This window comes from Pangasianodon hypophthalmus, chromosome 4, assembly GCF_027358585.1.
Source record: "Pangasianodon hypophthalmus isolate fPanHyp1 chromosome 4, fPanHyp1.pri, whole genome shotgun sequence".
Classification (NCBI taxonomy): Eukaryota; Metazoa; Chordata; class Actinopteri; order Siluriformes; family Pangasiidae; genus Pangasianodon; species Pangasianodon hypophthalmus.
Window position 1 is genome coordinate 16,602,821 of NC_069713.1, and position 13,734 is coordinate 16,616,554.

Sequence of the window (13,734 nt, forward strand, 5' to 3'; positions counted from 1 at the left end):
AAATACTCAAACCAGCCCATCTGGCACCAACAGTCATGCCACGGTCAAAATCACTGAGATCACAATTTTGCCTTTCTGATGGTTGATGTGAACATTACCCGAAGCTTCTGGCCCATATCTGCATGATCTTATGCATTACACCGATTAGATAATTGCAAGTATGAGTAGGTGTACAGGTGTTCCTAATAAAAGGCTCAGTGAGTATAAATAACGACTAAGCAATGTTTCTATTGATTTAATGATGATGACAAAGGTGTGTATGTTTAAGTGTGTGTGTGTGTGTGTGTGTGTACCTGTAAGCTTTCAACCACAGGCACAGGGGTGACAGATGAGTGGACTGGACCCATTCCCTCGTAGAAGGTGTATTCTGCTTTATCTGTGCTGATGATTGTCCAAGAGGCACCGTCGTTGATCATCTCTTTATTTGGTTCTTTTGGGCATGGAGTGGCCTGAGAAACACACACACACACACACACACACACACACACACACACACACACACTAAAGAATGCAGCAAATGGGTGCCATACATTATTAATAAAACAATTATGTATATGAGATAGGCTTGTGCTTAGAGACAAGACAACCTAGGATAGCCAATTTAAAAAAAATAAATTATGAGCTGAAAAACATCACATTACATCGGAATAATGCAAACTGCAAAATTCACTGGATGCACGCATGTGTGCGTGTGGACAGACGGACTTTTGATTTTTTTTCTGTGGCTAAATCTTAATGGGTGTTCTGTTGGATATATATATATGGATATATAGTGCACTACTAAGTATTACAATGCCATTATGCTACACACAACTGAATAATGATGTGTATAATTACAAGACATGGCACGATACCACTTTCTTCTCCAATACCAATGCTGAAATCTTGAGTATCAGTATCAGCAGTTAATTTTAACAGTTAAACTAACCCAACCCAAAAATCGCATACATTTTTAATACAATATAAAGTATAAATATAATAAAATCAATCCTAACAAAAAAAAAGTACATTTTTTATAACATTTTCAGTTTCAAAAATAAATTTCTTTATCCACTAATCAGGACTCAGGAATTTTTATTTTATTTGACTGTATTTGCTACATAACATTTGCTCTTACTTGAAACTGGATGATCCTCTCTTGGGAAAGGCACAGGTACATCCTCTCTGTATCCTTTAGGTAGAAGGCACACTTATGCAGCTGAGATACGGGGTCGTCTGCGTCCAACAAGGCCGTCTGCTTGTCCACCTTACGGATGATCTGCGCGAAAATACATTCACAAATGATACACACACACACAAAACTGTTGCACTCCTATTATTCCTAGTATAATTAATGATATTAATACTAGAAAAAGTAGGAGTAGGAATAATCCAGGGTTTCTTTAACTACGTCTCTACCCACCTCACTGCACTATATTAGGCAATGACTGAGTTTCCACACTAGAGAACGTTTATTTACAAAAAAAAAAAAAAAACAACCTAGAACTACAACTAGTTCTGATTACTTGAGCTTTCCCTATTGATTGTGGATTATCAATGTGCACTCAGAGTGAAAGTAATATGCGTAACAGGAAATCTAGTCGGATGTTACAGTGACTGAATTCTGCACAACGTCCAAAAAAAATTTAGCTTAACTGAGTCTGATAATAATATATTTTCACACATCTAGTTTAAGACACCATAACAATATTTTTTTGGAAATTATTATTGCATTGCACAGCGGTTAGTCTGCATTAAGATGTCTAACACCTCAATAAGTATGACTTTCTCACACAGTGAATATCAGGCTGTTTGACAGCTCTGCCCCACAGTGAAATGTACATACAGTAAGCGTAACTAATTCAGTTTGTAATCAGATACCGACTCTCAAATTGCCCACGATGCACCTGCACGCCACATCACCAAAACACGCATACATATGTTGTACATACGTTCATGTTTACGTTGAACTATGTTAATTATATTGAGTAAAGCATCACCACATACACTCCTCTGAAAAAGCAGACACATCTCTAAAGGGAGCCTAATGCACAAATACCTTCGAACGATTCATTAAAGCACTCTACAACTTAAATGTCCATTAACGAGTGGGTTTTGAGTAAACAAGCTTTTATGTTCTTTTGCTTGGTACAGAGAAACACCTCAAAATTGCTTGTGCTACTACTGATGTATTAGAAAGTGAAAGGCTTAAAAACACTGGAGTATTCATTAAGACAGAGAGCGGTTTAATGGCTTATTGGAAAGACAGACAAGCAGAAAATGGTTTAAAATTTCTGGAATAGTACAAACTTTCTTGAGAACAGAATGTCCATTATTCAAAAGTGCCAACATTGCTAATCAGAAAATCCTAGTAAGTTTTAGAGGGGAAAAAAAAACAGAATTTTAGCACAAAAAAAAAATGTAATGTATCTTGGTGGACTGGATGGCTATTTTTTTCCCCAGATGTGTGTCAAGCAACAATAAGAAAATAGCAAGAAAAAAGTCTGGTGTGATTGCTATTTAATAAGATGCAGCTCCACCATTTTGTTTATCAACCAAAGACACCATAGTCACGCCTTCTTGGTTTCTACTGGCTCACAAGACAGAGGCTTGTGAATTCAGAGCTCAAAATCTCACCTGGCTGAAGTTGGCATGAAATGAAAGTAACTGCTGGCAGAAACTAAATGTGCTTTTTTTGCATCCTGTGTCCTTTCCCCTTCGGTGAACTGTCATTTCCACCCTGTGAATTTTATTAACGTTCAGTCTGGCCACTGTTTTAACCGAAAAGGCAGAAAAGCGTAGCTTTCTCATAAATAAAAAACTTAAATACTACAACTAAACCTTAAGTGTTGGCATCTCTGCATTATCAGCCGAGAGAGAAGTTTTCCATTATTACAAATTACAAACAGACAGACAGACACACACACACTCTGACAGACAGACAGACAGACAGACATTACCAGTCGTGGCAGGGCCATTCCTGTGACGGAGCAGACAAGTTTGACAGTTTGGCCGTAGTGAATGTAACCATCACGCACGGTGAATTCCTCTCCCTCAGATTCCTCATCATCCACTGCACACACACACACACACACACACACACACACACACACACACACACACAGACAGAGCAAGGAATCAGTTTGTGCATTCTTTAGCAGTTTGCTTCTTTTTTGTTTCTTTGACCATGCCAGCTGTATGATGAAGATGTTTATGATTGTGCAGATTTGTATGCATGTGTGACTGCGTCTGTCTGTATGATGAAGTTCTGTTTATGCGTTGGAAAAAGGCTGCATAAAGAGCCCATGCCTTTGCTTGATCTTTTATATATGAATGTATATATGTGTATATATATATACATATAAATAAAAATGTATGTGTGTTTTGCTCTTGGCAATTAAAGGCATAAAGTGCTGCTCAAAAGAACAGCCATATTTTGTCCAGTGCTGGATAGTAATGGCCTACATGTAATCAAAATTATGTAATCAAGTACTTGTAATCAGAGTGAGAAGTGTGAAAATGTGCATAATTATTCTTAATTAAAGCCTCTTAAGCAGTGTGAACTCATCACTATAATCGAGATCGCATTATTACCTTACTCCAGATTGCTGGGTTTAGGACGCTTAACTTAGAAGACAATCAGCTGTGTAACATTTCTTTAAAGGGAGCTATGCATAACTACACGAGTTTGCTTTTTCTAATGTTCTGACAAGCAGCTTAATCGGCGTATGCTTGTCTGTTTGACAACGTAATACTAATAATAATTTTAATGTAATACTCTAAACTGACAACATATCAAAATGTGCTCTTTTATTCTAATGTATATAATGAAGTATATTTTGTTTGCCTTTCTGATAATAAAAGAAGTCATGCAACATTTAGTCCTCTGTACGTTTATTAAAACACTGTAAGCGTATCCTACACAGAGGAATATGACGCCAAACACACCAGTCAGAAGTAGTTGAAAAGTAATCTGATCATATTACATTGTGTGCATGTCTGTGTGTGTGTGTGTGTGTGTGTGTGTGTGTGTGTGAGAGAGAGACTTACAGAGGTGAATATAGAAGGCTCCCCACTGTTGTGAGCTGGCATGAAAGTTCCCGCCCTCCACATGGAGGTAGCGTGTACTGACTGTCTGAGAACGCAGTCTGTTAAACAGTGCCACTTTCGTTCCAGACGCTATACACACTATACACACAAACAGAGAGAGAGAAAGAGTAAATGAGAGAGAGAGAGAAGCAAGGAAGTCATAAAAAGGTTAGCTTGGCATTTTTAGACTTCATCAAATATTTACAGAGTTTAAGAGCCAGAGAGCCAACTATAAAATGGAGTTCTATTTGGTAGAGGAAGGAGCACCACAGCAAACAACACACTGCTCAGGGTTTGATGTTAGGATCATGTTAAGCACACAGCCATTCTAATCTATGAAGGAGTAGGGCAAAAATGTTGGCTCTGGCTCCCCCTAGTGGAGAAGGATGACTTAATCTTTAGTCTAAACAAGTCTACAGCTCTCTAGCAAACTACAGGTTGAAGTTGTGCATTTTTTTTCCACCACTGCTTGAAGTTCTCTTTCATTCATCTTCAAAAAACACTTTATCTTAAAGAATTGCAGTGGGTCATGGGAACACTAGGTGAGAGGCGGACAGACACCCTAGATGGAACGCCAGTCCATCTCAGGGCACCATTTCCGCACATTCACACCTAGAGGCAATTTAGAGTAGCTAATTCAACTACTGGTAAGTTTTTGGTGGGAACCCAGTGGAAACCCACTCAGACACAGGGAGAACATTAACAGTACTCCGAGCTCAGGATCTAACCCAGGGTCCTGGGACTGTAAAGTGGCAATGCTACTCAAAGCTCCACCGTATCCCTCTGCTTTATTTTTCATGCGATTTCATTTTCTCTCTGTCTTTGTGTCAAAAGACAAACAGGAATGAAACACTTCAAAAGCACACCTCAAATCCTGACACACTTAGCACTAAAAAAGCAAGGATCAAGCAGTGTGTGTACGTAGCTGTTTTATTACACTCACAGTCAGCGTTCTTGAGCGACTGCTTCTTTTTGGAAGGCTTAGAGATGACCTTGATGCGCTTGCTGAGGAAGACGCCGATGTTGGCGCTGTTGCCGTACAGCATGCGCACCGACAACATGAAGTGCTTGCGCTTGTCTGAGTCCGAGATGTACAATGTTTTGGCTGTGCAGTAATTCTGCAGATGGGGAAAGGGAGAATGCACAGACTTAGAGATATATTAAACATTAAATATATATTATAGAAATAAATATAACACATTAAGGATGTGTGATAAAATGTCATATTACAACTGCAATGAAGCTGCATTTAGTCTTCTGTGACAAGTAAACCTCTGGAGATGTAATGTCTGCTATTAAATCTGCTTAGTGACAGCACTTAAGCTATACAGTTTTTCATTTAAACATCCAAAAAATATCCTTGCTTGCCCAGGCCATTAGAAATGTTTTGGCTGAGAGACTGTCATCAGTGTGAAACCACTCCACTGCATCTCTACCAATCTGTAGAGTATGTATGATTACCACACACAGTAACTTTGACAGGGTTATCTGGGTCAAGAAAATAATAGAAAACCCAGGGATTCGAACTTCACTCAGTCAAACGTCAGGCATTGAGGAAGTCAATAAATGTTTATGTGTATTTCTGTAGAAATCTGTCATGAATTCTTCTTCGGAATGGATTGCCAAAAGGGGCACAGGTCTGTACAAATTTCAGTATTTCTGTGTTTATTTCTTGCTGTACATTCATCCGTCATTCGGTTTATTCCAAACTCTTTACAGCAACGGGCCAATTTTTACAGTACGTCTCTGTCATTGTCAAGTCGGGCCCTGACTTTAGCACTTCCTGGATAATACTCAGCTGCTTCATTTGTGTGTGTATCTGTATTGTACCTTCCCCTCCAGGTTGAGTTGCTGCATCTCGTGGTCACTGTTTCCGATGCCGATGAAGGCGCATGGCTGAGACTCCTGCTCAGAGCAGCCATCTCTCTCCATCTGTTCCCTCTTTTTCTTCCAGCCGCAGCCCATCAGATACACACATGGAGGAGGGCAAAAGAACCTGCACAAACACAGAGAAATGACTCAAAGAATCTCATCACAAATCCTATCAGCTCAGGTTTAAACTGCATGCCCACACACAATGTATTTTGCTTAAAAAATGTATTTTGTAATTGGCTTCATGTCTCCAGAAGATGGCAGCACACACCCTAATATCGTAAGTTTATATAATCACATGGGCTAAACACAAAGCGTTTGTCCAAAATGCACAAAGGAAAAATATTCTGTTTATTCATAAAAATAAATCAGTCTCAGCAGAGCAGGGGCTCTCCAACGCTCTGCAGCTAATGTGAGGAAGAAATATCCTCATGCTGGCAGCACAGATTAGTCATTATTGTATAATGATACTGAATATAAAACATTAAATGAAATTATAACTATCACACTTTTCTCACTGCATTTTATGATGGATCCACTGACTACACAGGGAGCACTAAACACCACTGGTGTAGAGTGTGTCTGCCATCGACAAATTCCACTGAATGAATTGTATACACTCACTGAACACTGTATTAGGAACACTTGTATGCCTACTCATACTTGCAATGATCAAAAATCAGCCAATCATGTGGCAGCAGTGCAATGCATAAAATCATGCAGATGCGGGCCAGAAGCTTCGAGTAATGTTCACATCAACCATCAGAAAGGCTAAAATTGTGATCTCAGTGATTTTGACCGTGGCATGACTGTTGGTGCCAGATGGGCTGGTTTGAGTATTTCAGAAACTGCTGATCTCCTGGAATTTTCACACACAACAGTCTCTAGAGTTTACTCAGAATGGTGCAGTAAAGAAAAAACATCCAGTGAACTCCAGCTCTGTGGACGGAAATGCCTTGTTGATGAGAGAGGTCAATGGAGAATTGACCAGACTGGTTTGAGCTGACAGAAAGGCTACAGTAACTCAGATAACCACTCTGTACAATTGTGGTGAGCAGAAAAGCATCTCAGAATGCACAACACCTCGATCAAACCTTGAAGCAGATGGGCTACAACAGCAGAAGACCACATCGGGTTCCACTTCTGTCAGCCATGAACAGAAAGCTGAGGCTGCAGTGGACACAGGCTCACCATAACTGGACAGCTGAAGACTGGAAAAACGTAGCCTGGTCTGATGAATTTCGATTTCTGCTGAGGCACACAGATGATCGGTCAGAATTTGGCACCAACAGCATGAATCCATGGACCCAACCTGCCTTGTGTCAACAGTCCAGGCTGGTGGAGGTGGTGTAATGGTGTTGGGAATGTTTCCTTGGCACACTTTTGGCACGTTAATACCAATCAATCATGGCTTGAATACCACAGCCTGTTTGAGTATTGTTGCTGACCATGTGCATCCCTTCATGGCCACAAGTTACCCATCTTCTAATGACTTCTTCCAGCATGATAATGCACCATGTCACAAAGCAAAAGTTGACTCAAACTGGTTTCATGAACATGACAGTGAGTTCAGTGTTTTTCAGTGGCCTTCCCAGTCACTGGATCTGAATCCAATAGAACACCTTTGGGATGTGGTAGAACAGGAGCTTCACAGCATGAAAGTGCACCTGAAAAATCTGCAGGAACTGCATGATGCAATCATGTCAAAATGGACCAGAATCTCAAAGGAATGTTTCCAACATCTTGTGGAATCCATGCCATGAAGAATTGAGGCTGTTTCGGGAGCAAAGTGAAGCCCTACCCAGTATTAGTATAGTGTTCCTAATAAAGTGCTCCATGACTGTATATCCATGTAGGGATATAAAAGTAAGATAAACAACAGAAAGCTTAAACAATGTGAAGTGGTATTTTGTGATTAAAATCGTGTGTGTGTGTGTGTGTGTGTGAGAGAGAGAGAGAGAGCCCCATCACTTGACTGGAAGCTGATTGTCTACATACGCACCCCTTTGCATTCAGCACAGCGTTATTAAAAAAAAAAATACATCACTTTACTGATCAAAAAGAAGGGGGAAAACACTGCTGAGACTGCGGATAAGTCTAAATAAACCCCCACACAGCTTTAGTCAATATGAAACTGTCCTTATATACAAAAGAAAGAAGAGACAAACAAATCATCATTGAGTCATAACAATGCCTGAGTTGAAGACAGATGAGAGTATTCATATCGATTGCAGACTTTTTTTTTTTTTTTGTTTGGTGAAAAAGCCATTTACTAGTCTAGCACAGTCGTGTATGTTCCTCCTAAAGGGTGCCAGTGTCTGCTTTCACATCCTGCTAGTGCGTAACACTCAAAACACTCATGACGCTGAGCGTATATGTTGAAAACCCAAAGTTTTATGTTTTAATTACATTTAGAAAAGAGAGAAAATCAGGTGATCAAACACTCATACAATTGAGCTTCCCTTATCTATTTCCATGGCTCTTTCTGAGCTAACTATTTCTGTCACACAAGGGGTCAAAAGTTTAAATGAAAGTAGAAGTGTAATAACTAAAGTTAAGCCAATTCATACACACTTTCAATGAACATCCTGCAAGCTCTCCAGTCACGGTCAATCCCTTGGTGTGTAACTAATTTAACAGATAACATTTCACAGCAGGTTTAAGAGTTTGGCCTGTCTCCTTTCTGTTCTCTCCTTCTCTCAGCTGTTTCTCGGTCTGGCTGTGAATTTTGGATTAACAGTCAGGCACTTCTGGTGTGATCACAAGGGAAACACTTTCCCAGCCAAGAGGAGCGAGCCAAGATCTAACCACGACAGGAGCTCCCCAGACACTGACTCTTCTTCGCTATGATCAATCTGTCCACACCTTTCTGCCTCCCCACATTTCCTTTAGTTTCTCCTCTATGTTTCCTCAATCCAATTTCTTGTCTCCGCTCACTTCCAGCTCTCTTCTTTTCCCTCGCTCTGAAATTCACTGTGGACAAAGGAAAACCTTATTTCCTCCACTGTTTCATATGGGAGACAGGGAGTGAGAGGTCAAAAAGCATGACACAAAACATCCTTGCTGAAATTCAGTCACACCTCTCATGGGCTGGAGCAGTTGTAGGTCTGTGTTACCTTTTTTCATTGCCGTAGGATTTCTGTGCAACTTTAGCATGGAGGATCAGAACGGTTTGGTCTCCTCGCTCCTTTAGATAGTTTCTCATCGCTTCTCTGGAAAGACAGAGAGAGAGGGAGAGGGAGAGAGAGAGAGAGAGAACATGGTGGAATTTCACAGAATGTAAGTACAAAAGACATAAAATGTGCTGATTTTTTTTTTTCCAAGAAAAATCAAACATTAACATTAAAACCTGCGGTCCCAGGCAGTGAGTGCTCAATGTTTGCTAACTGATAAAAGGCAAATTCTTTGGAATTTATTAAATGAACTTTCCTCCTTGAAAAAAGAGGAGTTTAAAATTGAAGAAAAAAAATAAAAATCAACTCAGAATTTCATTACAAAATAAATCTTTGACACCACTGAAGATCACATTAGTCAAAAAAAAAAGTCATGTTAAGATTAAAATGCAAGTCATCATTCAGGGTGGATTTTTCCTTGACTAGGACTAGATGGGTATCAGTTCACGTTTTTGGACTTTTCCACCTTTCACTAATTACGTTTATCAACTGAAATTCAAGCTTTTGCTACATTTTAAGGTATTCTGAGATATTAGCTGTTTTCATCACACTGATTATTAACAACTTGCATTTAGTTTTTGCTGTTAAACACATCACTGACTAATGTTGTAATTATTTCATCGTTCCATAGAGAAACATTTCGCTGCTTTCAAATAAACCATAGCAATCAGCTAATTGCTTATAAAACCTATTCAGTTCAATTACCAGCATTCACGTGCACAACCTTGTATAAGACATGTCGTGTTCCTTCTGTTGTTCTGGGACTGTGTGTATATATTTAAAGAGAAAGCCTGCAGAAAGGTCGCATGTGCTTTATAGCCCAAACCTCAAGAGCTTGACTGGAAACACAAGCCCAATTTTGATTAGCCAATTCTCTGGTGAGCACAAATATGTGTTGCTTGCTGAGAGCATACGAGCAGCATGGCCAAAAACCTCAACCTCCACAGCTGGGGGGTCTTTATGAAAGAAGGGGAAAAAAATGTGTGCGCATGTTTGAGGGGGGGTAATGAAGAGGGCAAAAGGACAAATGAAAGTTCCTCTGCAAGTGTGTGAGCACGTGTGAGTGTGTGAGTGTGTGTATGGAAAAACAGGGAAAACACAAAGAAAGAAAGTTTGGAAAGAAAAGAAGAATATCAAACCTCATAACTGAAGAATTCTGATTTCCAATTACTTCAGCTAACCAAGCGAATACAGTCCTGCACAAGCACATTTATAATCTCTCATAATGTGGAGCCTCTGGACATAGATGTGTGAAGCATTTTACAATACGCACTACACTACCCCATATCACTGCTTCAAATGGAAATGAAAGAATATTCAATCACAGGGAAATGATACATGCTCTTTTCAAGATGCACATGATGTCAAATACACTAAACTATGCACGCCCAAAACACGGCGATTGCACAGATGTTAGTGACACCTGACACGCCGGAGTCCCCGAAGACACACAGAGGCAGAGTAATAGTGGAAAATAGTGGGGGCAGGTCACGCACGCACGCGCACACACAAACACACAGACTGTCTGTTTCCCCTCCACCATGCAAACGTCCTCCTCACGCTCAAATTCGACAGTCCTTTGTTATGGAAAGCATGGGGGCCCCTGAGACGTGGAGGGGAGAGAGAGAGAGAGAGAGATGTAGGGGGCGAGATGGAGAGGTGCAGGATCACATCACAACAGTAACCCTTACTGGACCGGCCTGGGGCGACAACCAAGCACAAAAAAAAAAAAAAAACCCTACTGGCCTACACACTTCATCTCAGCGCACACTGCAGACTGATGAGCTCATCTCCAACCCATCACTCGTCTTACAAACACTCTCAGAAAAAATCTCCTATTTCAAATGGTCTTGGAGTTTGATGTAGCAAAACACCACAGCTCTGAAATATAAACCGTGTTATATAAATAACACAATTTTCTCACTCCCTTAAATGAGACATAACTTCACTCTAATGGAGCGAATCTTGACCCCTGAGGAACGCCACCCTGCCTGGTGGGAGGAGCAAATCTAACTGATTCCTGAGGTTAAACGATGTCGTCATCCTGCTGCAGCCTGTGTCATCTGATATTTCTGATACGTTGTATGACCTGTCCCATGTGCATGAGTGGTGCATGAGTGGTGCGTGGGTGAGAGAGCAAGAGAAAGCTGCTAATAGCTTTCGCATAAAAAAGATTCAAGTCTCTTTTAATGCTCTGAATTGTTCATTGTGTATCTTCTGGCAGCACGTGTCACCCAGTAAGGGAAGCTAAGCAGAATCTGACGGACAGCCTGAAGTTCACATGTACATCTACATGTTAGTGCCGTTCAGTCTGAGTCTGAAGAGATCAACAAACTAGGACACTGCCAGGTACTGGTGTCAGTGCTAATGTGCCAGTATAGGAAAGTTTTGAGGCTTGTCTTCCTCGGGTTTTGAGGGGCAGCAGATCAAACCGAACTGTACATTTTGCTGAAAGGGTTCGAGGTACAGCACAGTAAGGGTGCAGTGTGGGTAAAGCTAATCATCACGTCTCTGCAGTTAATTTAATGTGTGATTCCTCACACAATAAACGCAAAGGAAAAGTCAATATATTTGCTTGGACATTGAGGCTAGTTGAGTAAAAGCCGAAGATGAGCTCTGCTGTAATGAACTGCACAACCACTAAAGCCAATTTAAGACTGTACGATTGCCACACTGTACGAGATGATCCAAACAAAACCTTGTACAAATTCTATAATTACATAATGAAGATTTAACGATAGATCTGCGATTCATGAAAATTTTGATGTTGTGCTTACTTCATCAATAAGCACACTCTGAGCTCGTGTAAAATAGTAGCAATGTTGTGCCTTGAGAAAACACATTTTAGAAGATAAAGAAGAGGAATCTGGAGCTGTTCATGGTTGGGTAAAAGAGGACAACATAGAATAGCCATTCTTTGAAGTGAGCTTGAGGTAATAAGAATATTATTTCTGTCCAACAGCATGTGTGGTAGCTCACTGAGGTGCCAAGCCTATCGTCTGCTAACGTTCTACTAATTAATGTGAGCAAGTCAGTATTTAAATGATCACTTCATCAAACAAACAATTATTATTTTTTTTTACGTTTAGATAAGCAGAGTATCTATCACACAAAAATTTTACTTTTAGATAAGCAGAGTAGCAAACAGTCACACAAAAATTTTATTTAAAATATGTACACTATATGGCTAAAAATACAGTATGTGGACACCTGACCATAACACTCACATGTGCTTGTTGAACATCCCTTTCCAGATTTAGTCCTACCCTTTGCTGTTAAATTAACCTCCATTCTTCCAGGAAGGCTTTCCACTAGATTTTGGAGAGTGGCTGTGGAGATTTGAGTCCATTCAACCACAAGATCATTAGTGAGGTCAGGGACTGACGTTGGGTGAGGAGGCCTGGAGTGCATTCGAGTTCCTCCACTCCAACCTTGGCAGACCATGACTTCGTGGAGCTCACTTTGTGCACAGGGGCATTGTCATGCTGGAACATGTTTGAGCTCCTTAGTTCCAGCAAAGGGAAACTGTAATGCTATAATGTACAGCCTGCGTAATTGTGTGTTTGTGGCAACAGTTTGTGGTAGATCAACATATGGGTGCGATGGTCATGTGTCCACATACTTTTGGCCAAATAGTGTTTGACATAGGAAATGTCTTTATAGGCAAAGAATTAATGTCATAGACAAAGAATCCTTTGACGATGTGTGATTTTTTTCTGTAACAGCAAAATCAGGCTGAAAATTGTAGCATTAAACCCAGCTTAAGACAAAAGTTATTTATAAGCCTTTATTATTCTGTCTAAAAGAAGAAGCCAAAGTCACAGCTATCACACACTCAATCTGTTACGAGCACAAAGAACTTGTATTCAAATTACATGCTATATCACTTCTGTACTATATAAATACACTGTATGTACAGTTGAAATCTATCAAAAGGTACAGTACTTTTTTGGTTCCCCTGTCTGTAACCTGAGGCTTTTGTTTTTACATATTGCTATACTTTTGACTCATAAAAATGGCCCACTAGTGAAATGTGAACTTGTCTTCTCTGTTTCAAGTAATTCCAGTTACACAAGCCAAAGCCTGGATTAAATTAATCATTGTATCAGTCACTTAAGTTGCTCTTTATAGAATACTAATATTGCCCAGCTGCATAATTGTTACAGCATATGGTCACAAATCATGCCAAACCACGCTGCATGCAAGACTCAGAAGCACTGGGCAGTTGCGGTGGTGTGCGAATGGATGCACCAGATCACCAAAGACTGCACAACTGCAGGAGCTGATGTGATCATTACGGATGCTGTATCCTCTCATTAATCTTCCCATTAATTAAAGCTGTTGCACAATGCCACGTGGACTATTGCAAGTGCTCCTTAGGTCCTTAGGTTTGGTTCTGTGGCTTTGCGCCGTGCATAGGCACGCACTGCTTGCACGCAAAGAGAAAGCCACGGCAGCACGTGACTGTGTGCTGTAGACAAAAACCACATGCACTGGGCTCAGCTAAGTGCTCCCTAACGGAATAGGGACACAGGCCAACCTGCACCCACATACAAGGAACCTTCGGTTCCTGGAGCCATCATTTTCAATTTCTCCCAATACAGAGGAGAATATTAAAAAA

The 13,734-nt window shown here is 40.3% G+C and overlaps 1 protein-coding gene across 4 annotated transcripts in view; it reads right to left on the bottom strand.

Moving 5' to 3' along the window:
- rbpjb (recombination signal binding protein for immunoglobulin kappa J region b) overlaps nt 1–13,734 on the bottom strand; it is a 45,380-nt gene that overhangs the window by 6,306 nt on the left and 25,340 nt on the right. For 3 of the 4 annotated variants that reach the window (XM_026936418.3, XM_026936417.3, XM_034303817.2), the window contains 7 exons: nt 9,057–9,152; nt 5,899–6,064; nt 5,012–5,186; nt 4,030–4,167; nt 2,940–3,052; nt 1,118–1,258; nt 294–449 (listed from right to left, as the gene is read on the bottom strand). In XM_026936418.3, the coding sequence (XP_026792219.2) occupies nt 294–449; nt 1,118–1,258; nt 2,940–3,052; nt 4,030–4,167; nt 5,012–5,186; nt 5,899–6,064; nt 9,057–9,152 (985 nt within the window). Of the gene's footprint in view, nt 1–293; nt 450–1,117; nt 1,259–2,939; nt 3,053–4,029; nt 4,168–5,011; nt 5,187–5,898; nt 6,065–8,514; nt 8,914–9,056; nt 9,153–13,734 lie in introns of all 4 variants that reach the window. The other variant, XM_026936420.3, reaches the window with a different exon arrangement.